At 46.4% G+C, this 27,170-nt stretch overlaps 1 protein-coding gene across 2 annotated transcripts in view; it reads right to left on the bottom strand.

The window, feature by feature from the left end:
• Positions 1 to 27,170, bottom strand: part of syt1a (synaptotagmin Ia) — a 651,724-nt gene that overhangs the window by 6,276 nt on the left and 618,278 nt on the right. For both annotated transcript variants that reach the window (XM_086009557.1, XM_086009558.1), the window contains exons 8-9: positions 25,030 to 25,147; positions 3,739 to 3,872 (exon numbers count right to left, since the gene is read on the bottom strand). In XM_086009557.1, coding sequence (XP_085865683.1) covers positions 3,739 to 3,872; positions 25,030 to 25,147 — 252 coding nt within the window. The remainder of the gene's footprint in view (positions 1 to 3,738; positions 3,873 to 25,029; positions 25,148 to 27,170) is intronic.

The raw sequence follows: 27,170 nt of genomic DNA, 5'->3' as shown, positions 1-27,170 counted from the left end.
AACAACTCGCTGCATAAAAAAAATTCTCCTCATCTCCCTTTGGTTCTTTTGACAATTATCTTAAATCCCGAGCTTCCGGTTGCCTGTCACTTTAATTCTCCGCTCCACTCCCACTCTGACCTCTCCGTCCTCGACCTCTTGCACTGTTCCAACGAAGTTCAACGTAAGCTCGAGGAACAGCACCTCATCTTTCAATTAGGCACTTTACAGTCTTCTGGACTCAACATCGAGTTCAACAATTTCAGATTATAACCTCGGCCCCTATCTTTTTTTTCTCTCTTGCATGGCAGCTGTTGATCATTCTGCCATTGCCATTTACACTTCATCTAAACTCATCTTTTGTTTCTTAACTTGTCCCATTATCATCTCCTTTTGCCTCGCACCATCATCCCTTTTGTCTTTTAATCCCTCCTGCCTTCCATCCTATCACAGACCTGCCCTATTGTTCTTTCTTCCCCTCCCCCCTTTCCCTGTTCCATCTCCAACTTTTTCCAGTTCTGACGAAGGGTCATCGACCTGAAACGTTAACTCTGTTTCTCTCTCCACAGATGCTGCCTGACCTGCTGAGTATTTCTAGCACTTTCAGTTTTTATCTTAAATCTGCGTCCTCTGGTTACCGACCCTTCTGCTACGGGAAACAGTTTCTCCTTATTTACTCTATCAAAACCCCTCATAATTTTGAACACCACTATTAAATCTCCCCTTAACCTTTTCTGCTCTATGGAGAACAATCCCAGCTTCTCCAGTCTCTCCACATAACTGAACTCCCTCATCCCTGCTAGCATTCTGGTAAATCTCCAAGGCTTTGGCACCCTTGGCTGGATGGCATTTATTTTAATGCAAGGAGTCTTGTGAGTAAGGCAGATGAATTAAAGGTGTTGATAAACACATGGGAGTATGATATTGTTATCACAGAGACATGGTTGAGGGAGGGGCAGAACTGGCAGCTCAATATTCCGGGGTATAGAATCTTCAGGCGAGACAGAGGGGGGTGTAAAAGAGGAGGGGGTGTCGCAATATTAATTAAGGAGTCAATTACTGCTGTAAGGAGGGATGATATATTAACAGGTTCCTCTAATGAGGCCATATGGGTAGAACTTAAAAACAAAAAGGGGGCAAGCACTTTGCTGGGAGTGTACTATAGGCCCCCAAACAGTCAGGGGGAGATAGAGGAATAGATATATGGGCAAATCTCAGAGAAGTGTAGAAATAATAGGGTAATAATAGTAGGGGATTTCAACTTCCCCAATATTAACTGGGATAGTCAGAGTGTGAAAGGCTTAGAGGGTGCGGAATTCTTAAAGTGCATCCAGGAGAGCTTTTTGAGCCAGCATGTAGAAAGTCCTACAAGAGAGGGGGCGGTACTGGACCTAATTCTAGGGAATGTAGCCGGGCAAGTGGTAGAAGTGTTAGTAGGTGAGCACTTTGGTGACAGTGACCATAACTCGGTGAGATTTAAGGTAGTCATGGAAAAGGACAAAGATGGACCGGAAATAAAGGTTCTAAATTGGGGAAGGCCGATTTTAATATGATAAGGCAGGATCCGGCCAAAGTGGACTGGGATCAGCTACTTGTAGGATAATCCACATCAGAGCAGTGGGAGTCATTCAGAAAGGAAATAGAGTACAGCGCCAACATGTACCCGTAAAGGTCAAGGGTGGGACCAACAAGTCCAGGGAACCCTGGATGTCAAGGGATATACAAGAATGGATTAGGAAAAAAAGGGAGGCTTTTGGCAGATACAAAGGACTAAAAACAGTGGAAGCCCTAGAGGAGTATAGAAAGTGCAGGGGGGGTACTTAAAAAAAGAAATTAGGAGAGCGAAGAGGAGGCATGAAAAAACACTGGTGGGCAAAATAAAGGAAAATCCCAAGGTGTTTTATAAGTATATTAAGGGCAAGAGGATAGCCAGGGAAAGAGTAGGGCCCATTAGGGATCAAAGTGGCAATCTGTGTGTAGAGCCGAAAGATGTAGGTGAGGTTTTAAATGAATATTTTGCATCTGTGTTCACTATGGAGAAGGACAATATAGGCATAGAAATCAGGCAGCGGGATTATGATATACTTGAACAAATTAGCATTGAGAGGGAGGAGGTACCAGCGGTTTTAGCGGGCTTAAAAGTGGATAAATCCCCAGGCCCAGATGAGATGTATCCCAGGCTGCTGTGTGAGGCAAGGGAGGAGATTGCAGGGGCTCTGACACAAATTTTCAGAACCTCTCTGGCCACAGGGGAGGTGCCAGAGGACTGGAGGACAGCTAACGTAGTACCATTATTCAAGAAGGGTAGTAGGGATAAACCAGGGAATTACAGGCCAGTGAGCCTAACATCAGTGGTAGGGAAATTATTGGAAAAAATTCTGAGGGACAGAATTAGTCTCCACTTGGAGAGGCAAGGATTAATCAAGGATAGTCAGCATGGCTTTGTCACGGGGAGATCATGTCTAACCAATTTGATTGAATTTTTCGAGGGGGTGTTTAGGTGTGTGGATGAGGGTAGTGCAGTTGATGTAGTCTACATGGACTTCAGTAAGGCTTTTGACAAAGTCCCGCATGGGAGACTGGTCAAGAAGGTAAGAGCCTATGGGATCCAGGGCAATTTGGCACATTGGATCCAAATTTGGCTTAGTGGCAGGAGGCAGAGGGTGATGGTCAAAGGTTGTTTTTGTGACTGGAATCCTATATACAGTGGTGTACCACAGGGATTGGTGCTGGGTCCCTTGCTGTTTGTAGTGTACATTAATGATTTAGATATGAATGTAGGAGGTATGATCAGTAAGTTCGCAGATGAAAAGAAAATTGGTGGGGTGGTAAATTGCGAGGCGGGAAGCCTCAGGCTACAGGACGATATAGATGGGTTGGTCAGATGGGCAGAGCAGTGGCAAATGGAATTTAACCCTGAAAAGTGTGAGGTGATGCATTTTGGGAGGACTAACAAGGCAATGGAATACACGATGAATGGTAGGACCCTAGGAAGGACAGAGGATCAGAGGGACCTTGGTGTGCATGTACATATATCCCTGAAGGCAGCAGGACAGGTAGATAAGGTGGTTAAAAAGGCATATGGGATACTTGCCTTCATTAGCTGAGGCATAGAATATAAGAGCAGGGAGGTTATGATGGAGCTGTTCAAAACGCTAGTTAGGCCACAGCTGGAATACTGTGTGCAGTTCTGGTCGCCACACTATAGGAGGGATGTGATTGCATTGGAGAGGGTGCAGAGGAGATTCACCAGGATGTTAACTGGGCTGGAGCGCTTCAGCTATGAAGAGAGACGGGACAGGCTGGGGTTGTTTTCCTTAGAGCAGAGAAGGATGAGGGGGGAACTGATTGAGGTGCGCAAAATTATGAGGGGTATAGATAGGGTAGATAGAAAGGAACTTTTCCCCTTAGTAGAGGGGTCAATAACCAGGGGGCATAGTTTCACGGTAAGGGGCAGGAGGTTTAGATGGGATTTGAGGAAAAACCTTTTCACCCAGAGGGTGGTTGGAATCTGGAACTCACTGCCTGAAAGGGTGGTAGAGGCAGGAACCCTCACAACATTCAAGAAGTATTTAAATGAGCACTTGAAACGCCATAGCATACAAGGCTACGGACCAAGTGCTGGAAAATGGGATTAGAATAGACAGGGCTTGATGGCCGGCGCGGACATGATGGGCCGAAGGGCCTCTTTCTGTGCTGTATAACTGTATGACTTCTTAAAGTGCAGTGCCCAGAATTGGACGCAATATTTGACTTTACCTGTATTTGTTCAAATGGCACTTCAAAGCTGAATGATTCGTTGTAGTATGGGTTAAGAGTATTTTTCTTAATTGTTGTCTTCTTTTTCTTCAGTCTTTTGCCATTCTGCATCAGATGAATCTTCACGTAGGGATCTAGGAAAGTAATAATGGTCAGGAGACAAGATGTGCTCAAGTATCACTGCATAGCTCAAAACAGAGTCTGCTTTTTTTGATGCAAATTTCTCCCAGGAAATGTTTTACAGCAGTGTGCACACCCGAAACATTAGCCTTTCTTCTCTCCTTACAGACTGACCTGCCGCAGTTTCTGTTTCTATTAAAGAAAGATTTACATTTCCATAGCGCCTTGCATGACTTCAGGACGTCCCAAAGCGCTTCACAGACAATTTTTGAAATAAAAACAGAAAATGCTGGAAATACTCAGCAGGTCAGGCAGCATCTGTAGAGAGAGAAACAGAGTTAACGTTTCAGGTCGATGACCCTTCGTCAGAACACTTTTTGTGAAGTACTTTTTCAATTGCAGTCACTGTTGTAATGTAGGAAACACTGGAGCCAAATTGCACACAGCAAGCTCCCACATTATGACCAGATCATCTGCTTTAGTGATGTTGGTTGAGGGATTAATGTTGGCCAGGACACTAGGGAGAACTCCCCTGCTCTTCTTTGAACTAGTGGCCATGGGATCTTTTATGTTCACCTGAGAGGGCAGACATTTTAAAGTCTCATCTGAAAGACGGCTCCTCCGACAGTGCGGTACTCCCTCAGTACTGCCCCTCCGACAGTGTGGCACTCCCTCAGTACTACCCTCCGACAGTGCGGTGCTCCCTCAGTACTGCCTCTCCGACAGCGCGGTGCTCCCTCAGTACTGCCCCTCCGACAGTGCGGCACTCCCTCAGTACTACCCTCCGACACTGCGGCGCTCCCTCAGTACTGCCCCTCCGACAGCACCGTGCTCCCTCAGTACTGCCCCTCCGACAGTGCGGCGCTTCCTCAGTACTGCCCCTCCGACAGTGCGGCGCTCCCTCAGTACTGCCCCTCCGACAGTGCGGCGTTCCCTCAGTACTGCCCCTCCGACAGTGCGGCGCTCCCTCAGTACTGCCCCTCCGATAGTGCGGCGCTCCCTCAGTACTGCCCCTCCGACAGTGCGGCACTCCCTCAGTACTACCCTCCGACACTACGGCGCTCCCTCAGTACTGCACTGGGAGTGTCAGCCTTGATTTTGTGCTCAAGTCTCTGCAGTGGGGCCTTGAACCCACAACAGTCTGTCTCAGAGGCGAGAGCGCTACCCACTGAGCCAAGGCTGAAACCTGTTCAAGGAACTATTATTCCCAAAAAATAGTTTCCTTTATGTTGTTCCGCTTAATTTACATCAACATTCAGCCATTCTCCACCCTCTTTACCTGCAGATCAGAGACTGCACTTCAAAAGTACTTCATTGGCCGTGAAGCACTTTGGGACCTCCTGAGCAGGTGAAAGGCGCTATATAAATGCAAGTTCCTCCCTTCTATCCACAACAATGACAAGATGGATACAGGTGAGAGAGGCACATGCCTCCCGTTTTAACTCATCCACCCAGAAAGGCTCTTCAATCCGGCATCACAGGTTATAAGGGGAAAAAATTCGGTTGCTTTAGCAACCGGGCGCGAAGCCGCCAACGTCTCCCGCGAAATTCAGTGGGAGGTTAGCGGCGGCGGTAACCGGTAGCGTCCCGTGGCGCTGCGCCGCCGGCGAGGACGTCATTGCCCTGCTCGCGCCCCAGCCGCAATCTTCGGGAACGCCCCCTGACTTACCGCCGGACGCTATGTCCGACGGGGTCAGGGGGGCCTACCTGCGGCTGGGGAGGTGCTATTTAAAGGCGAGGTGCGGGGCGGCCATTTTTGTTGCTGGCCGCCTGCCAGCACCTGCCTCCGCTCCCGTCGCTGGCCTCCTGAACCGCCCCCACCCGCGGAGTGCCGGCTGCGCTCCATGAGCCCGACATGTCTCTTGAGTGCCGGGCTCTTTTGCTGCACTCCCGATCCCCGGGTGGCCCAGCTGGGCCCCGGGTCGCGCTGTGCAAGGCCCCTCCCCTTTAAGAAGTGGAGGAAGGCCTGCACTACCGCGGCACGTATCGCCGCAATATTTTCTCGCAGTGCCCCAAGAGGAAGGCGGGGCACTTCCAGTAGCACCCTGCTTCCCTATTGGGGCGCTACCACTCAGTTTCCGTCGCGGGGACGCTAATTTTTCCAGGACGCTAAAAGTAGCGCTGCCAAAGTTAGCGCCCCCACTCAATTTTTAGCCCTAAGAGTCTTTAAGCTGCTTTTTGTACTCTGCAAGTCTACACTAGCATTGCTAGTTCCTGACACGTGCGTCTCTCGCCATTGGCTGCAGCGTGAATGTAAACCAGCTGGGATTGGCTGAGGCCGGCGGCTGCTGGGAGCCTTTGTTTTCGAACCAGGTGTTCCTTGAGGACAGAAGGAGGCCCTTCGGCCCATCGCGCCTGTGCCGGCTCTTTGAAAGAGCTCTCCAATAAGTCCCACTCCCCCCCCTGTTCTTTCCCCATAGCCCGGCAAAATTTTCCCCTCCCAATTCCCCTTTTGAAAGCTACTATTGAATCTGCTTCCACCGCCCTTTCGGGCAGCGCGTTCCAGATCACAACAACTCGCTGCGTCGAAACAATTCTCCTCATCCCCCCCTCTTACATCATCTACTTTCAATGGCAAAGAAGGTCAATGGACTTGCAATGACAATATCAATTTTAAGTGCAGAGTCGGATCAAATTGTCTTTTATTTCGTATTTTGATTTTTACGGCAATTTGGAAATATAGATTGAAACATTTCCATTCTAACACTATAAAAATACCATATCCTTAATGGATCTGTGGCTCTGCAAATAGTTTTTAGAATTATAGTGAAATTTAAGTAAAATTGTCACAGATTCATTGAAGAGCATTGAGTTCCATCAGAGCCTTAAATCCTTCATTTACTATTGGTTTGCGATGATTACACGTAAGATTCTTTTCTCAAATTTTCCTTTAAACAATATATTTATTAAACATTCATGAATAACTAAACGGATAGGAACGATGTGTGACATTTTGTGGCACATTCGGGCTATTTGTGTTAATCTCTCCACCAGATCATAGGACTGGATATAAAATAAGAATTGAAGTGATTTTTTTGGGGGCTTTTACTTAAAACTTCATCCTGTTATTCAACGAGCAGAATCTGTGTGCATTTTACAAATCCTTAGAAATTCCAGCAAAGAATGAGGCCATTGGGCCCATTGTTTTCTGTGCTGGTGCTAGCTCTTAAGAACATAAGGAACAGGAGTCGGCCATACAGCCCCTCGAGCCTGCTCCCCCTATTCAATAAGATCAAGGCTGATCTTCTACCTCAACTTCACTTTCCCGCCCGGTCCCCATATCCCTTGATTCCCCTAGAGTCCAAAAATCTATCGAGCGCTTCAACTGGAGCCAGCACAGGCACGATGGGCCAAATGGCCTCCTTCTGTGCTGTATGATTCCATGGAGCTATCTACTCCAATCACATTCCCTTGCTTTCTCTCCCTCCCCATGTTCTTTCGTAATCCTCCTACTTAAGGACGAGAACAAAGATGGGATATTCTTGGATTTTTGCAAGGCTTTGGGCGTGGTACCTCGTACCAGTTCAGAAAATGAGCAGGCACAACACTGGTGGAGTGTGCTGAGATGGATTGAATTGTGGCTGGGAAAGTGGAGAGAGAGGTTTTTTTTTATTCGTTCCTGGGGATGTGAGCCAGCATTTATTGCCCATTCCTAGTTGCCCCTTGAGAAGGTGGTGGTGAGCCGCCTTCTTGAACCGCTACAGTCCGTGTGGTGAAGGTACTCCCACAGTGCTGTTAGGGAGGGAGTTCCAGGATTTTGACCCAGCGACGATGAAGGAACGGTGATATATTTCCAAGTCAGGATGGTGTGTGACTTGGAGGGAACTTGGAGGTGATGGTTGACATGAATTAGTCATTCATGAAAGAAAGACTTATGAAATAATACTGAGTGGCCTACGGGTGGCGCTGTCCAGGGAGAGTATAAATACTCGGGCATGGGCCCAGCTTGCGCAGGACATTCTTAACAGGAACTAGTGAAGGACACAACTAGATCTCCATGTTGTAAAACAGTTGATTAAAGCTTTGTTTAACGCTTAGACCGAGTGCCTAGTAGTTTTCTTACGTCAATGGTCATCCCATGTGCCTGCTGCCCTTGTCCTTCTAGGTGGTAGAGGTCGCAGGTTTGGGAGATGCTGCCGAAGAAGCCTTGGCGAGTTGCTGCAATGCATCTTGTAGATGGTACACACTGCAGCCACGGTGCGCCGGTGGTGGAGGGAGTGAATGTTTAAGGTGGTGGATGGGGTGCCGATCAAGCGGACTGCTTTGTCCTGGATGGTGTCGAGCTTCTTGAGTGTTGTTGGAGCTGCACTCATCCAGGCAAGTGGAGAGTATTCCATCACACTCCTTACTTGTGCCTTGTAGATGGTGGAAAGGCTTTGGGGAGTCAGGAGGTGAGACACTCGCCACAGAATACCCAGCCTCTGACCTGCTCTTGTAGCCACAGTATTTATGTGGCTGGTCCAGTTGTGTGAATGGAAAGTATCCTGGATGGAGGGGGTGTGCTGGCTGGGACTCTGTTGGGACTGGTTCTCTTTAACATTTTCATAAATGACTTGGAGGATGGAAGAGCACATGGAAGCTTCATTTCCAAATTCCCAGATAGCGACTAAATAGTGGAGGTGGTCACTACACCGGAAGATGTGGAATATGTTGGGTACAGTAGTGTCGTGGTTATCTTACTGGACTAGTAATCCAGAGAGCCTGGACTAATCATCCAGGTGAGCGCGAGTTAAAATCCTATCATGGCAGTTTGAGAATTTAAATTCAGTTTAAATGAATCTGGAAATAAAGAGCTGGCACCAGTAGAAGTGACCGTGAAGCTGTTGGATTGTCGTAAAAACCCAACTGGTTCACTAATAGCCCTTTAAGGAAGGAAACCCACTGTCCTTACCCGGTCTGGGCCTATATGTGACTCCAGACCCACACCAACCTGGTTGACTCTCAACTGCCCTCTTGAGCAACTCAATGGGCTGGATTTTCATTGAGGAAGCGGGTAGGAGGCGGGACTACAACTTTCGGGGTTGTAGTCCCGCCTCCATCGAGTTGTAGCCAACCCACGCGATTTTGACTTGATTGACCTTGTTGAGCCCGCCCAGTGGGCTCAGCAGGCCAATTAAGGGCCACCCGGCAACAGGTGACATCACAGATTGATATTTCATCTGTCAAGACCTTTTGACAGATGAAATATCAGCGTTTCACAGCTGTTTGAAGCTGTCGAACACTGAGGCCTAGAAATTAGGTGGGCTGCACCACCAGTTAGCACCCAAAGAGGGCACGTAGTGGGTTTAGCGCCACTGGCCACGCCTCCCGCGAAATTTAGCAGGGCGCTAATGGCGGCACTAGCCGTTAGCGCTGCGCCGCCACCGATGACATCATCGGTGTGCGCAGCGCCCCGTTGCCACCCCGATCGCGAAATTTGGTAGCGCCCCCTGCTGCAATTTGCGACCGGTTCAAGGGGGCCTACCTGCGGCGGTAGAGGCGCTGAGGTGCGGGGCAGCCATTTTTTTTGCTGGCCGCCTGCCAGCACCTCCTTGCGCAGCCGTCCCCGGCCTCCTGAGGCCCCCCCCGCGTTGTGCTGGCTGTCTCCCAAGAGCTCGGCACTTCTCCTCGGTGCCTGTGCTCTTTTGCCGGCACTCGCGATCCTCAATCACGCTGCAGCAGGCCCCTCCCCTTTAAGAAGGGGAGGAAGGCCTGCAGTATCGCAGCGTGCCGTGCCGCAGCGTGTGGCGCTGCGGCACGTAGCGCTGCGAACTTCAGTTGCAGCGCCACAAGACGGATGCGGGGCGCCTCGAGTAGCGCCGTGCTTCCGTTTGGGGCGCTCAAACTGAATTTCTGGCAGGCGCTCGCGACTCCTTCCGGGGCGGTACTTCCGGCGCCTTGGCGAGACTGGCGCCCCAAATGGGGCGCCACCGAATTTTTAGGCCTATCTGTACTCCAAGTTAATTCCTTTCTCTCGGGATGATTTAGAGATTTTTGACAGATCGCAGCCATTCTACTTTCTGTGCTGGTGAGATGAGGGACTCCCGAGACCTGAAGGAAGGAAGGCTGTAAAGGTAAGTAAAACTTCTTTAAACACACCAAACACACTTACCTCTGCACTCATGCAGCCATCACTCACCTGAACACCGGACATCTCGACCCCTCCAAGCCCTTCATCCCGACGGCCCGTCTCGCTAACTTAACCAACTAGAGATCAGGCCATCTTAGACTGGGTATTATGTAATGAGAAAGGATTAATTAGCAATCTTGTTGTGCAAGGCCCTTTGGGGAGGAGCGATCATAATATGTTAGAATTCTTCATTAAGATCGATTGTGAAGTAGTTGACTCAGAGACTAGGGTCCTAAATTTAAATAAAGGAAACTACGATGGTATGAGGCGCGAGTTGGCTAGGATGGATTGGGGAACGTTACTTAAAGGGTTGACGGTGGATAGGCAATGGCAAACATTTAAAGATAGCATGGATGAACTACAGAATTTGTTCATCCCAGTTTGGCATAAAAATAAAACAAAAATGGTGAATCAACCATGGCTAACAAGGGAAATTAGGGATAGCATAAGATCCAAGGAGGGGATATATAAATTGGCCAGGAAAAGCACCAATAATCCTGAGGATTGGGAGCAGTTTAGGATTCAGCAAAGGAGGACAAAGGGATTAATTAAGAGGGGGAGAATAGAGTATGAGAGTAAGCTGGCAGGGAACATAAAAACTGACTGTAAAAGCTTCTATAGATACGTGAAGAGAAAAAGATTGGTGCAGTCAAGCGTAGGTCCCTTGCAGTCAGAATCAGGGGAATTTATAATGGGGAACAAAGAAATGGCAGACCAATTAAATACATACTTTGGTTCTGTCTATACAAAGGAGGACACAAATAACCTCCCAGAGATGTCGGGGAACATAGGGTCTAATGAGAGGGAGGAACTGAATGAAATCAGTATTTGTAGGGAAATGGTGTTGGGGAAATTGACGGGATTGAAGGCTGATAAATCCCCAGGGCCTGATAATCTACATCCTAGGATACTTAAGGAAGTAGCCCTAGAAATAGTAGATGCATTGGTGATCATCTTCCAAAATTCGATAGACTCTGGAACAGTACCCATGTATTGGAGGGTAGCTAATGTTACCCCGCTATTCAAAAAGGGTGGTAGAGAGAAAACGGGGAATTATAGACCGGTAAGCCTGATATCGGTAGTGGGGAAAATGCTAGAGTCCATTATAAAAGATGTAATAGCAGAGCACTTGGAAAACAGTGACAGGATCGGACAAAGTCAACATGGATTTACAAAAGGTAAATCGTGCTTGACTAATCCACTGCAACTTTTTTGAGGATGTAACTGGTAGAATAGATAAGGGAGAACCAGTGGATGTGGTGTATTTGGACTTTCAGAAGGCTTTCGATAAGGTCCCGCATAAGAGATTAGCGTGTAAAGTTGAAGCACATGGGATTGGGAGTAAGGTACTGACTTGGATAGAGAACTGGTTGGCAGACAGGAAGCAAAGTGTTGTAATAAACAGGTCTTTTTCCGAGTGGCAGGCAGTGACTAGTTGGGTACCGCAGGGATCGGTGCTAGGACCCCAGCTGTTCACAATATATATTAATGATCTAGACAAGGGAACTAGATATAACATCTCCAAGTTTGCAGACGACACAAAGCTGGGTGGGCGTGTGTGCTGTGAGGAGGATGCTGAGAAACTCCACTATGATTTGGACAGGTTGGGTGATTGGGCAGATGCATGGCAGATGCAGTATAATGTGGATAAATGCGAGGTTATCCACTTTTGTGGCAAAAACAGGAAGGCAAATTATTATCTGAACGGCAATAGATTGGGAAAAGGGGAAGTGCAATGAGACCTGGGTGTCCTTGTGCATCAGTCGCTGAAGGTAAGCATGCAGGTGCAGCAAACGGTTAAGTAGGCAAATGGTATGTTGGCTTTCATAGCGAGAGGATTCGAGTACAGGAGCAAGGATGTCTTGCTGCAGTTGTACAGGGCCTTGTTGAGACCACACCTTGAGTATTGTGTGTAGTTTTGGTCGCCTTATCTGAGGAAGGATGTTCTTGCCATGGAAGGAGTGCAGCGAAGATTCACCAGACTGATACCTGGGATGGCAGGAATGATATGTGAAGAGAGATTGGGTCGATTAGGCTTATATTCGCTAGAGTTTAGAAGAATGAGAGGGGATCTCATTGAAACTTATAAAATTCTAATAGGACTAGACAGACTAGATGCAGGAAGGATGTTCCCGATGGCGGGGAGGTCCAGAACCAGGGGTCACAGTCTAAGGATAAGGGGTAAGCCATTTAGGACAGAGATGAGGAGGAATTTCTTCACCCAGAGAGTGGTGACCCTGTGGAATTCTCTACCACAGAAGGCAGTTGAGGCCAATTCATTAAATATATTCAAGAATGAACTAGATATATTTCTTAAGGCTAAAGGGATCAAGGGATATGGGGAGAAAGCAGGGACAGGGTACTGAATCTGGATGATCAGCCATGATCTCATTAAATGGCGGAACAAGCTCAAGGGGCCGAATGGCCTACTCCTGCTCCTATCTTCTATGTTTCTATGTAATTATTGGAACATGGGAGGCCATTCGGCCCCTCAAGCCTGCTCTGCCATTCAATAAGATCTTATTGAATGGCAGAGCAGGCTTGAGGGGCCGAATGATAATTTCACATTTCCCCACGTTATATTTCATCTGCCACCTTCTTGCCCAATTACTTAACCTCTCTATATCCCTTTCCAGGCTCTTTGTATCCTCCTCACGGCTTACTTTCCCACCTAGCTTTTTATCATCAGCAAACTTGGACACATTGCACTAGGTTCCCTCATCTAAATCATTGATGTAGATTGTGAATAGCGGAGGCCCCAGCACTGATCCTTGCGGTACCCACTAGTTACAGCCTGACAACCTGAAAATGACCTTTTATTCCTATTCTGTTTTCTGTCCGTTAACCAATCCTCTATCCATGCTAGTATATTAATCCCAATCCCATAAGCCCTAATCTTGTGTAGCAACCTCTTGTGTGGCACCTTATTGAATGCCTTCTGAAAATCCAAATATACAACATCCATTGGTTCCCCCTTAACTTCCCTGTCAGTCACACCCTCACAAAACTCCAACAGATTTGTCAAACACAATTTCCCTTTCATAAAACCATGTTGACTCTGCCTAATCATATTGTGATTTTCTAAGTGCCCTGTTACCATGTCCCTAATAATAGAATTTTCCCTACCACTGATATCAAGCTAACTGGCCTATTGTTACCTGTTTTCTCTCTCCCTTTCTTGAACAGCGGGGTTACATCTGCTACCTTCCAATCCATGGGGACCGTTCTAAAATCTAGGGAATTCTGGAAGATCAAAACCAATGCATACACTATCTCTGCAGCCACCTCTTTTAAAACCCTAGGATGTAGGCCATCAGGTCCAGGGGATTTGTCAGTTTTTAGTCCCATTAATTTCACCAGTAATTTTTCTTTAATATTAATTTGTTTAAGTTCCTCACTTTCATTGGACACTTGGTTACAACGTTCCCCCCTAAGCTGCGCAGGCACATGGCCGCGCATTGATTGAGAGGTCCCGCACAGGCCGCTCACCAGCTGTTGCCACTGGAAAAGATACTGCACAAATTTAAAGGGACCGTGTATGAAAAAAAAGTTAGAGGGAATATTGCTTGGTTCCCTACTATTTCCGGTATGCTTTTTGTGCCTTCTACTGTGAAGACAGATACAAAATATTTGTTTAACGTCTCTGCCATTTCCTTATTCCCCATTATAATTTCTCCTGTCTCTGCCTCTAAGGAACCCACATTTATTTTCGCTAATCTCTTCCTTTTTATATACTTGTAGAAGCTCTTACAATCTGTTTTTATATTTCTTGCTAATTTACTCTCATTCTATTTTCGCACTCTTTATCAATTTCTTGGTCATCCGTTGCTGAATTCTAAAATCCTCCCAATCCTCAGGTTTAATACTCTTTTTGACAACATTGTAAGCCTCTTTTAATCTAATACTATCCTTAACTTCTCCAGTTAGCCAGGGTTGGACCACTTTTCCAGTGGAGGTTTCATTCCTCAAAGGAATGTATATTCATTGAGAATTATAAATTATTTCTTTAGATGTTTGCTATTGCTTACCTACCATCATATATATTAATCTAATTTCCCAATCTACTTCAGCCAACTCACCCCTCACATCTCTGTAATTGGTTTTGTTTAAATTTAAGACCTTAGTTTCGGACAAACACCATATGAAATACTATCATATTATGATTACTCTCCCCAGAGAATCCTTTACTATACAAAAATACTGTGGCTACAAGAGCAGGTCAGAGGCTGGATATTCTGTGGCGAGTGTCACACTGTTGGTTCCCCAAAGCCTTTCCATCATCCAGAAGGCACAAGTCAGGAGTGTGATGGGATACTCTCCACTTGCCTTGATGAATGCAGCTCCAACAAAACTCAAGAAGCTCAACACCATCCAGGACAAAGCAGCCCGTTTGATTCGCACCCCATCCACCTCCTTAAGCATTCACTCCCTCCACCACCGCTGCACCATGGTCGCAGTGTGTACCATCTACAAGATGCACTGCAGCAACCCGCCAAGGCTTCTTCGGCAGCACCTCCCAAACCCGCGACCTCTACCACCTAGAAGGACAAGGGCAGCAGGCGCATGGGAACACCATCACCTCCAAGTTCTCCTCCAAGTCACACACCATCCTGACTTGGAATTATATCGCCGTTCCTTCCTCGTCGCTGGGTCAAAATCTTGGAACTCCCTCCCTAACAACACTGTGGGAGTATCTTCACCACAGGGACTGCAGCGGTTCAAGAAGGCGGCTCACCACCACCTTCTCGAGGGCAATTAGGGATGGGCAATAAATGCTGGCCTTGCCAGCGATGCCCGCATTCTATGAAGAAATTTTTTAAAAATTACTAATTAACCCTGTCTCATTGCACAATTTTAGATCTAAAATAGCCTGTTCCCTACCAGGTTCCTCAACTATGCAACCTATTTTAACCCTTTTACCTTTAGTACTGCACTGGGAGTATCAGCCTAGAAATTTGTGCTAAAATATCTGGAGTGGGGCTTGTACTTGGAAGCTTCTGACTCTGAGGCGGGAGTGCTGCCCACTGAGCCACTGTCGAGCACACCAGGTGTGTAACTCCCAGCAAGTAAGAGGGGTTAAAAAAAGGCTTCAGCTCCAGTGATAACAAGACTTTGGCAGCGGCAAAATGACCAGCCTTCATTTTTAGAAAAACAATTCTGGTAAATTCACTTTGAAAGACAAACACTTTATTGCAGTTGGAGATGAGACTTTGTTAAAGATCACGCGAGGGGACAGATGTGTCACGTCAGAAGCTTCTTGTTCGGGGGCTTCAAAGTAAGAGTTTTGGAACAAGGAAATTGAATGGAAAATGATCAACACACCAGAGCTTGAGGCTGTAATGTACATCATTCCTATCAGCGACACTGCATCCACCTTATGGCAAATATACCTCGCTGAATAATGAGGTGGTGCATTTCTCGAATGCTTCCATCTTATTCAGCTTCCAGGGTAATGCGCTTTCTTAAAAAAAAGAAAATGTAATACTGTACGCTTTGACGCAGGAAGCTGACTCTTATTTATTATGTACAGATGCCAGACTATAATTGTTTTTGGAAATTGGTTTTTGGATATTTCTGGAGTCTTTACGCACCCTAATTAAGTAATATTCCATTACGTCACAATCCGCAATAGCGTCAGGGCAGAGCATGGTGTAATACATCGTACCAGTATAGCTACAAATCTGAGCCCTGCATTGAGAAGGTTGTGAAAGTGGATAGAATATTAGTTGGACATTAAGCACAAGTCATCCAACCTTACAGCACAGGCGGAGGACATTCGGCCCATCGTGCCTGTGCCGGCTCTTTGAAAGAGCAATCCGATTAGTCCCACTCCCCCCCTGCCCTTTCCCCATAGCCCTGCAAATTTCTCCTTTTCAAGTATATATCCCAAATTCCCCTTTTCGAAATTTATTATTGAATCTGCTTCCACCGCCCTTTCAGGCAGCGCATTCCAGATCACAACAACTCACTGCGTAAAACAAAAGTTTCCTTATGCCGCCTCTGGAGTTTTATATGTTATGTGTGAGTGGGAATTGGTGCCGAGCAGGGTGTGGGTGGTGGGGGGTCATAGAATGAGTCGAAGTTTTCACACAGAGAAGCTTGGGAGGAGCATGATGGAGAATTTGGGCCTCATGGTTCGGAAGAGAATTTCAGCGGTGGAGGGAGTGAGTTCGGGATGATGGTGGGCGATGTTATGGAGGTGGACATGGGATTTGAAGCTCAGCAGAGAATGAAACAGGAAACTGAGGGCGCACACTGCTCGTGAGAGAGAGAGAGAGAATTAGTGCCGAGGGTTTGGTTTTGTCGACATTAAAATCCTGGCTCGTTTGCAACTCGATGTTTGGGTGGTGAGATAGGAACATAGGACCAGGAGTCGATCATCCAGCCCCTCGAGGCTGTTCCGTCAGTATAGCACAGTAACAGCATGTGGCTCATTTACCGAGGGAGCCATTGGAGACACGAAGGGCCTTCTTTACAGTTGCTGTTTCCGCTGGAAGTACTTTTGAGATCAAGGGTCAACAGGTGGTCAACCCCTAACCAAAGACCGACATCTGAGTGTTCCATGACGTATAACCGAGTTATAGATGTCAACTGTGGCTCAGTTGGCAACACTCTTGTCTCTGAGTCAGATTATAAGAACACATGAATCAGGAGTTGGCCGTACGGCCCCTCGAGTCTGCCCCGCCATTCAATAAGATCATGGCTGATCATCGACCTCAACTCCACTTTCCCACCCCAATCCCCATATCCCTTGATTCCAAAAATCCAAGAAGGTTGTGGGTTCAGGTCCCACTTCAGAGACTTGAGCATATAATCTAGGCTGACACTCCCAGCGCAGTGCTGAGGGAGCGCTGCGCTGTCAGGGGGTGCCGTCTTTCGGATGAGACGTTAAACCGAGGCCCCCATCTGCCCTCTTGTGTGGACATTAAAGATCCCAAGGCCACTACTTGGAAGAAGAGCAGGGGGAGTTCTCCCCGGTGTCCTGCGCCAATATTTACCCCTCAAACAACATCACAAAAACAGATTATCTGGTCATTATCACATTGCTGTTTGTGGGAGCTTGCTGTGTGCAAATTGGCTGCCGTGTTTCCTACATTACAACAGTGGCTCCACTTCAAAAAGTACTTTGTTGGCTGTAAAGTGCTTTGGGATGTCCTGAAGTTTTGAAAGGCGCGATAGAAATACAAGTTCTTTCTTTACTGAGCTGTGGCAGGTTTACTTTGCTGTGAAGTAGCCTTTCCCAGATCACGCACTGTCTTCTGTAAGCGCGGCTACACCGCGTCTGACTTTCAATTTCAGGAAATGTAAACAGTTCTTTTTTTTTATTGCTGATCCCTCTGAGCATCTTTGTGATTGCCAACAACTCGACTGTCAGTTCAAGACAGAACTGCAGTCACTTCGCAAAATTGTTTTCTCTCCATCCTGTCAGATTTATCTGCTTTTTTCCCCCCTTCCAGCACTAAACGCTTTATTAGTTTATATTGTCTTTTAGCTGCGGGATTGTTTGTGAAGAGAAACAGTTCTGAAAACTATAACCTACAAGAACGAGCAACAAATACCAATTTAAAGGACCTCTGGTGTTATTGATAATAATTGAGGTAGAGACTCTAAGGAAAATATAAACTATAAGAGTCCCATTTTCATCCAAACGCCTTCAGATGTTATAATCTGATAGCTTTCTTCACCATTTTTGTTCATTTAATATTTACCAAATAATCTCCTCCTATTTTAAAGGGGGTGCAGGAACAGAGAGGCCTGGGGGTTCACATACACAAATTATTGAAGGCGGCAGGCTAAGTTGATAAGGCTGTTGAAAAGCATACAGGAACCTGGTCCTTATAAATAGAGGCAGAGAATACAAAAACAAACCTTTATCAATCACTGGCTAGGCCCCAGCTGGAGTATTATGTCCAATTTCTGGGCACCGCACTTTAGGAAGGATGTCAAGCCCTTGGAGAGGGTGCAGAGGAGATTTGCCAAAATGGCACCAGGGATGAGGGACTTCAGTTATCTGGAGAAACTGGGATTGTTCTCCTTAGAGCAGAGAAGGTTAAGGGGAGATTTAATAGAGGCGTCCAAAATTATGAGGAGTTTCGACAGAGTAAATAAGGAGAAACTGTTTCCAGTGGCAGGAGGGTCGTTAACCAAAGGAAACAGATTGAAGGTAATTGGCAAAAGGACCTCAGCCTTGATTTAACATCTCATCCAAAAGACGGCACCTCTGACAGTGCAGCACCCCCTCAGTACTGGTACTGAAGAGTCAGCCTAGAATTTGTGCCCAAGTGCCTGGACTGGGATGTGAACCCACCACCATCTGACCTCTGAGGTGAGAGCGCTTCCCATTGAGCCACAGCTGACACCAAATATGGAATTCAAGAACTTGCTTCTACTCAGTGGAGGAGAAATGCAATACTGAGTGGGTCGACAGAAAAAAGATTTGAATGTTAGTGTGATTTACGATGAGGCACAACTCACAGTCCCTCTGGTTGCAGCACATAGAATCATAGAATAGTGCAGCACAGGAGGAGGCCATTCGGCCCATCGAGTCTGTGCCGGCTCTTTCGAAGAGCAATCCGGTCAGTCCCACTCTCCCGCTCTTTCCCCATATCCCTGCAATTTTTTCTCCTTCAAGTATTTATCCAATTCCCTTTTGAAGGCTACTATTGAATCTGCCTCCACCACCCTATCAGGCAGCGCATTCCAGATCCTAACCACTCGCTGCGTAAAAAAGTTTTCCTCACGTCGCCTCTGGTTCTTTTGCCAATCACCTTAAATCTGTGCCCTCTGATTCTCGACCCTTCAGCCATTGGAAACAGTTTCTCTTTATTTACTCTATCTAAAACCTGCATGATTTTGAAACACCTCTATCAAACCTCCTCTTCGCCTTCTCGGCTCCAAGGAGAGCAACCTCAGCTTCATAATGGGATTAGTAAAAGTCTTGTGATAAAGACATCTGTCTCGGATTGTTGATATCTCCTCTCTGGGTAGGACCAGCCTGCTGCTTGGAAACCATTAACAAGGGAATTCATATTTGCTAATCCTGTTGCTGAGTAGAATTAATCAGGAATATTCTCTCGTTAAAATTTGAAGACCTATGATTAGACCATTCCAAATTGTTGCTGCAAGTTATATTCTGATTTGCGATGGGGAAGTATTTTCCACTTGTTTTTCCGGTAAGGCTGAGGAGGCATTGTATTTGTTAATGGTAATTTCGTGCCATTCTCAATGCTTGCTTATGGCTCCAAAGAATCTTTTGATTAATTGATGCGAAGGTAATGTCATACGGCTAAATCAGGATTAAAACCACGGGGTAAATATTCAATGTAAATATAGTCAGTGCAAAAATCTGACGTATGGTCCAAAAAAATTCCAATACGTACAACAACAACTTGCATTTATATAGAAACATAACATAGAAGATAGGAGCAGGAGTAGGCCCTTCGAGCCTGCTCCGCCATTCAATGAGATCATGGCTGATCATCCAAGTTCAGTACCCTGTCCCTGCCTTCTCCCCATATCCCTTGATCCCTTTAGCCGTAAGAAATATATCCAACTCCTTTTTGAATATATTTAATGAACTGGCCTCCACCGCCCTCTGTGGCAGAGAATTCCACAGGTTCACCACTCCCTGGGTGAAGAAATTCCTCCTTATTTCACTCCTAAATGGCTTACCCCTTATCCTTAGACTATGACCCCTGGTTCTGGACTCCCCGACCATCATAAACATCCTTCCTGCATCTAGTCTGTCCAGGCCTGACAGAATTTTATAAGTTTCGATGAGATCCCCTCTCAATCTTCTAAACTCCAGTGAGTATAAGCCCAATCGACACAATCTCTCCTCATACGCCATTCCTGCCATCCCAGGTATCAGCCTGGTGAATCTTTGCTGCACTCCTTCCATGGCAAGAACGTCCTTCCTCAGGTAAGGCGACCAAAACTGCACACAATACTCAAGGTGCGGTCTCACCAAGACCCTGTACAACTGTAGCAAGACATCCTTGTTCCTGTACTCGAACCCTCTTGCTACGAAGGCCAACATACCATTTGCCTTCTTAAGCACCTTTAACGTAGTAAAACGTCCCAAGGCGCTTCGCATGAGCGTAATAAAGGTAAGTGTGATGTGGTACATTTTGGTAGGAAAAATAAGGAGGCCACATACTCCTTGGAAAATAAGAATCTAAATGTTGTACAGGTGTAAAGGGATCTGGAGTACAAATACACAAATCACTAAAAGTAACGACGCAGGTTAATAAGGCCATTAAAAAAAAGCAAACAAAGCACTGGGGTTCATTTCTAGAGGGCTAGAATTGAAAAGCAGAGAAGTGATGTTAAACTTGTATAGAACCTTGGGTAGACCTCACTTGGGAGCACTGTGGACAGTTCTGGTCTCCATATTATAAAAATGATGATATAGAGGCACTGGAGAGGGTGCAAAAAAGATTTACTAGAATGATGCCAGAGCTGAGACGTTATACCTATCAGGAAAGATTGAACAGCCTGGGGCTCTTTTCTCTAGAAAAGAGAAGACTGAGGGGGTGACCTGATCGAGGTCTATCGGATTATGAAAGGGTTTGATAGGGTGGACGTAGAGAAGGTATTTCCACTTGTGGGGGAGACCAGAACTAGGGGCCGTAAATATAAGATAGTCACTAATAAATCCAACAGGGAATTCAGGAGAAACTTCTTTACCCAGGGAGTGGTGAGAATGTGGAACTCGCTACCACAGGGAGTGGTTGAGGTGAATAGTATAGATGCATTTAAGGGGAAGCTGGATAAACACATGAGGGAGAAAGGAATAGAAGGATATGTTGATAGTATTAGACAAAGAGGGGTGGGAGGAGGCTCGTGTGGAGCATAAACACCGACATGGATCAGTTGGACCGAATGGCCTGTTTCTGTGCTGTAAATTCTATGTAATATTATGTAATACTGTGTAATCAGACAAGATTTGACACCGAGCCACATAAAGAGATATTAAGACAGGTGACCAAAAGCTTGGTCAAAGAGGTAGGTTTTAAGGAACGACTTAAAGGAGGAGAGGCGGAGAGATTTAAGGAGTTAATTCCAGAGCTTGGGGCCTAGGCAGCTGAAGGCAAAGCCACCAATGATGGGTTGATTAAAATCGGGGATGCGCAAGAAGCCAGAATTGGAGGACGCAGGGATCTCGGCGGGGTGGGGGGGGGGGGGGCGGTGTGGTTGTGGGACTGGAGGAGGTTACAGAGATAGGGAGGGGCGAGGCCATGGAGAGATTTGAAGACTAGTATGGGAATTTTAAAATTAAGGCATTGCTGGACTGTGAGCCAATGTGCTTGCCAGTGTTTCTGCACTGACAGAGATTGTCGTCTTCTCTCCCCCCCCCCCACCCACCACACTCCACCCCCCACCCCCGATGATACCACCTTTAATGGGGGAGTTATTAATATGGCATGCAATCAGTGTGCTGTTAAATAATGTTAACACTGTAGATCACAGGACTAGAAGTAGTGAAGGCACATTTGGAATGAAATCTGTCAGAGCACGCAGTTTAAATCACCCAGCCTCATCACCCAGCCAGGCTTGATATACAATTAAAGATTATGATAACACCTCACACAATTATGTAAGATAAAAAAAATCACTGCTTACGCTAAGCTGACGGTGCTGTACTCCATAGTGTCTTTTTGTCTGTCTGTCTGTCTTTCAAATATTAAAAGTATTGCATATAGTGTGCACTTCCTATAAGTATCACACTCAGTTCCCGTCACACTTTCCCCCAACGCACTTTGTTGATAAGACCCCTACTGTTATGAAATGGCATATCTTCGCACTTAATCGTGAGCAATGCCAAGGGAGGTCATTGTGCAGGTCCTTCACCCATGAAAATGTCAAATGTATTGCAAAAAAAGAGATAGAAAGCCTGTCACTTCCTGCTGGGTTTTCTTATCCCGGCCCCGGGAGTCAGGGCGAAGCAGTTTTCAATCTGCAGAATTGGTTTCCTCAGTTAACCTCTAACTGACCTCGGAGTGTATCTCGTCAGACCACTTCGCTACGGGAAGTACTTGGGGCACTGCTCTTAAAGGGACAGGCCAGGCTAAACACGGCTCCGTCTTAGCCAAGCATCACAACGGTGCCCCGGGCCCTAGTTTAAACCACGAACAACATTGCAGGAGCGTAATTAATTATATATGAAAATATTTCCATTTAATATGGCTTTGATTGATAAAAGATTCTGTTCTGACGTGGTCTGAATGCACATTATTGAGTGTATTTATGGATTTCACCAGTCTTGAGAGAAAGAGATGGTACCAAGGTTAGCCACCGAGGTGACTCCAGGTGGCTTGCTTTTATTTATTAAAAGTAAGATTTTGGGGTGACTCAATTGAGGTTCCCGGGCGGAGGGATTGACAAAGTCGATCCAAGTGAACTGTTCACTTTGGTAAACAGTTCGAAAGCCAGGAGACTCAACATACTCTTCAACATTAGCAACCTTCTGGGGAACTTCATAGAGGAGAGAGACAGACTGAACGGTAGAGGACTGAAGAGAGAAACAGACAATGAAGTACTTTTTGAAGTGTTGTCACTGCTGTAATGTAGGAAACACAGCAGCCAATCTGCACACAGCAAGCTCCCACAAACAGCAGTGTGATAATGACCAGATCATCTGTTTTAGTGATTTTGGTTGAAGGCTGAATATTGACCAGGATACTGGGGAGAACTCCCCATCCTGCTCTTCTTTGAAATAGTGCCATAGGATCTGTTACGCACACCTGAGAGGACAGACGGGGCCTCGATTTCACATCTCATCCAAAAGACGGCACCTCCGACAGTGCAGCACTCCCTCAGTACTGCACTGGGAGTGTCAGTTTAGATTATGGGCTCAGGTCTCTGGAGTGGGACTTGAACCCACAACCTATATATATTTACTATACTGCAGTAGATATCTACCATGGTAAGTTATGAAACTGAGTTCAATACATCTGGTCATTTGTAGGCCAGCACTAGAAAAAAGTGACCATGAAAGCTGGTTCACTAATGTCCTTCAGGAAAGGAAATCCGCCAACCCTACGGAGTCTGGCCTACATGTGACTCCATTCCCACACTATGCGGTTGACTCTTAATGACTCCAGGGCAACTAGGGATGGGCACAAAAAGCTACCTTGCCAGTATCACCCTCATCCTCGGAACAGGAGTGGGCAATTCAGCCCCTTGAGCCTGTCCCGCCATTCAATTAGATCATGGCTGCTCTGTACCTCAACCCCATTTATCCGCCTTAGCTCCATATCCCGTGATACCCTTACCTAACAAAAATCTATCAATCTCAGCCGTGGAAGTTTCAATTGACCCCCCGGCATCCACAGTATTTCTGGAGGAAGGGAGTTCCAGATTTCCACTCCCCTTTGTGTGAAGAAGTGCTTCCTGACATCACCCCTGAACGACCTGGCTCTAATTTTAAGGTTATGCCCCCCTTGTTCTGGACTCCCCCCACCCGAGGAAATAGTTTCTCTCGACCAACCCTATCAACTCCTATCTGCTTCACTCCCGCTCTGATCTCTCTGTCCTCGGGCTATTGCATTGTTCCAATGAAGCTCAACGTAAGCTCGAGGAACAGCACCTCATCTTTCGATTGGGCACTTTGCATCCTGCCGGACTCAACATTGAGTTCAACAATTTCAGATAATTATCCCTGCCCCCATTTTTCATGCTGTATGATTTTTGCCATTCCCATTTGCAATATTTTATATTTCTTGCCTCTTACAAAAGTACAGGATGTTCTTTCAATTCCTTCCTCCCCTCCTAAACCCCCCCCCATCTCTGCACCTGCTTAATATCTGTTACATCTCCAGCTTTTTCCAGTTCTGATGAAGGGTCCCAGACCTGAAACGTTAACTCTGTTTCTCTCTCCACGGATGCTGCCTGGCCTGCTGAGTGTTTCCAGCATTTGCTGTTGTTATTTCTATCAAATCCCTTTATCATTTTCAACACCTCAAGAAATAATTCAACATAAAAAATTACAGTAAACTTCCATTTTCCCCCAGCGACTCAACGCAATTACTTCAGTGATACTTTGCCACAAAACCATTAGTCACTGAACAGCTGGAGTGAGATCCTTTTCTGCATGGGTGGCCCAGTCTCGAGAGTTTACCGCTGCTGGGCTGAATACTATAAAGCTGAAGTACTCAGTCCTCAGAGAATCTGTGCACTGTCAAGAAAGTCTGGTGAGCTTCTTGGATAACAGGATTCAGATCTCCAAAAGACCAAGGCACCCTTTAGAATGCAATCAATGACCATAGGAGGAACAGTTTATCTTGGTAGAAGCATATTCTCATATAAAAGATGAAGTGTTACATAGAATTACAGCGAATTTACAGCACAGAAACAGGCCATTTGTCCCAACTGGTCCGTGCCGGTGTTTATGCTCCACACGAGCCTCCTCCCACCCCTCTTCACCTCACCCCATCAACATATCCTTCTATTCCCATCTCCCTCCGGTACTCACCTAGCTTCCCCTTAAATGCCTCTAATCTATTCGCCTCAACCACTCCCTCTGGTAGCGAGTTCCACATTCTCACCACTCTCTGGGTAAAGAAGTTTCTCCTGAATTCCCTATTGGATTTATTAGTGACTATCTTATATTGATGGCCTCTAGTTCTGGTCTCCCCCACAAGTGGAAACATCTTCTCTACGTCTACCCTATCAAACCCCTTCATAATTTTCTAGAGAAAAGAGCCCCAGCCTGTTCAATCTTTCCTGATAGGTATAACCTCTCAGTTCTGGTATCACCCTTGTGAATCTTTTTGGAACCTTCTCAAGTGCTTCTACATCCCTTTGGTAAATATGGAGATCAGAACAGTGCACGGTACTCCAAGTGTGGTCTAACCAAGGTTCTACACAAGTTTAACATAACTTCTCTACTGTTGAATTCAACCCCAGGCTGTTCAGACTTTCCTGATAGTTATAACCTCTATTAAGCCCTTCCTTTATCTCTTCCAGCCAGGAGTAATCCCATTAAAAGTTACGGTGCTGTGCCATGTCAGATTTTGATGTTTCAGCTTAAAACAAATATGCCGCATATCTTTGCTTACCTGATAAACCTCCCACATCCATTTTCTTCAGGTTCTTTGCCTCCAGGATCACCACAGTCAATTTTCCAGCAGTTGGCACATAGCGAAGAGAGAAACAAATGTCACCCAGCTTCTCCTGCTGTGAACGCAAATCAACAGGGCAGACACGGGTTTTAGACTCAGATAAATGAATGTCCTATCGATGTAATTGCTCAACTGCACCACCCACCGCAACGCGATCATGGCCAGATAATCTGTGTTAGTGAAATAACAACAGAAAATGCTGGAAAAACTCAGCAGGCCAGGCAGCATCCGTGGAGAGAGAAACAGAGGTAACGGCCCAGAAATTCGGGTCGGGGGCTTCCCGCGGGTGCAAGCCCCCGACCTGCACTCACCTAGTGCGCCGGCCGTTGAGCTGTGGGCCCGCGTGGGATTCCGATCCTGGGCCTCCTCCAACTGCCGGCGCGCTGTGCTCGCGTATCCCAGGGGCGCAGTTAGTTCGATGCGTCCCCTGGGATCACGTGGGCCATGGAGAGCCAATGGTAGCAGGGAATCTCCATTCATAGATTTGACAGGAAGACCTGTCAAATCCATGAATTAGAGATCAGCCCCAAAACATCACTAAAACTTCAAATACATTTTTTTTAAATCACATTTTTAAAATAACTATAAATTACATAAAATAACTATTATAAACAATTTAAATTTTTGAAAAAATTAATCACAGTTTCTAACGTGGCTAAAAATAAACTTACCTTTCTTTAAAGTATTTAAAAATAATAAACCTGTGGAAAAAATGTTTTAATTTAACTTAATTCACCACTTACCTTGTTAAAAGCAGGCCTTGCGGCTACTTTTTGCAAGCATAGCTGCTGGAGACTTACCCTCCCGGAGAAACCTGCAAACAAACTGGAAGTTCCAGGCGTACGCGCTGCCTCACGCGTTCGACCTGTGAACCCCTTCCTTTAAGGGAACGGAAGTTCCGGTTTCCCGCGCATGCGCAGTGCATGCATGAAACCGGCACTTTCATTGGGCCTACGCGTGAGTACCCAACGTGTACTCACCCGTGGGGACCCGAAGTTCTGGCCCAACGTTAACGTTTCAGGTCTGGGACCCTTCATCAAGATTCACAAGGGTGATACCAGAACTGAGAGGTTATATCTATCAGGAAAGATTGAACAGGCTGGGGCTCTTTTCTCCAGGAAATTATGAAGAGGTTTGATAGGGTAGACGTAGAGAAGATGTTTCCACTTGTGGGGAGTCCAAAACTCAATTTTTTGGAGTTTGGAGAAGCCCAGCAACGGAACTATACGCACCTTGGGAGCCCTCAGCTAAGTGCGTAGATTTTCTTCCAGATCGGAGGCTTCTGCACGCATGAAGCCACCGATTGGAAAATACGGCCCATTGAACGGCAATGTTGGTTGAGGGATAAATAAATATTGGTCCCAGGACACCGGGGAGAACTCCCCTGCTCTTCTTCGAAATAGTGCCACAGGATCTTTTACGTCCGCCTGAGAGAGCAGACGGGGCCTCGGTTTAACGTCTCGTCTGAAGGACGGCACCTCCGACGGTGCAGCGCTCCCTTGTAAGTGGGGAACTGGCTTTATGCATATCTTGTGTTACATGCGCGCCACCTGGCAAAATGCTGCACGACTCTCGGCCTTTACAAACAAAAGGGAGCTCCCAAAAAAAAAGGCGACAGAAATTCACGTTCAGTTTAATTTTACTGAACGGCTGAAACAAGCCAATCAAATGTCACAGCAGAGAAACACTGTGCACAGCTCACTAAATCAGTCTGTGATCATCTCTACTCTCACGTTGGGTGGTCACGGCAACCAAAGATGAACATGGGAAGCGCACAGAAGATCTCATAATGTGAACCTGAATTGTCCTGAGTCCCGTTCACCCATCACCCTCTTGTGCTCGCCGACCCTCATTGGCTCCTGGTCCAGCAACGCCTCAATTTTAAAATTCTCACGCGATAGCAAAATACTGCAGATGCTGGAAATCCGAAATAACAACAGAAAACGCTGGAAAAACTCAGCAGGCCAGGGCAACATCCGTGGAGAGAGAAATAGAGTCAACGTTTCAGGTCGAAACCCTACTTCAGAACTGAGAAAAAAAGGCAGAAAATGAAACAGATTAAAAGGCAGTTTGGGGGT

The sequence above is a fragment of the Somniosus microcephalus genome, chromosome 16 (assembly GCF_052327205.1).
Source record: "Somniosus microcephalus isolate GS21.2 chromosome 16, FLI_Smic_1.0, whole genome shotgun sequence".
Taxonomy (NCBI): domain Eukaryota; kingdom Metazoa; phylum Chordata; class Chondrichthyes; order Squaliformes; family Somniosidae; genus Somniosus; species Somniosus microcephalus.
The sequence above is the reverse complement of the archived record's forward strand: the minus strand, read 5'-3'. Positions and strand labels throughout refer to the sequence as shown.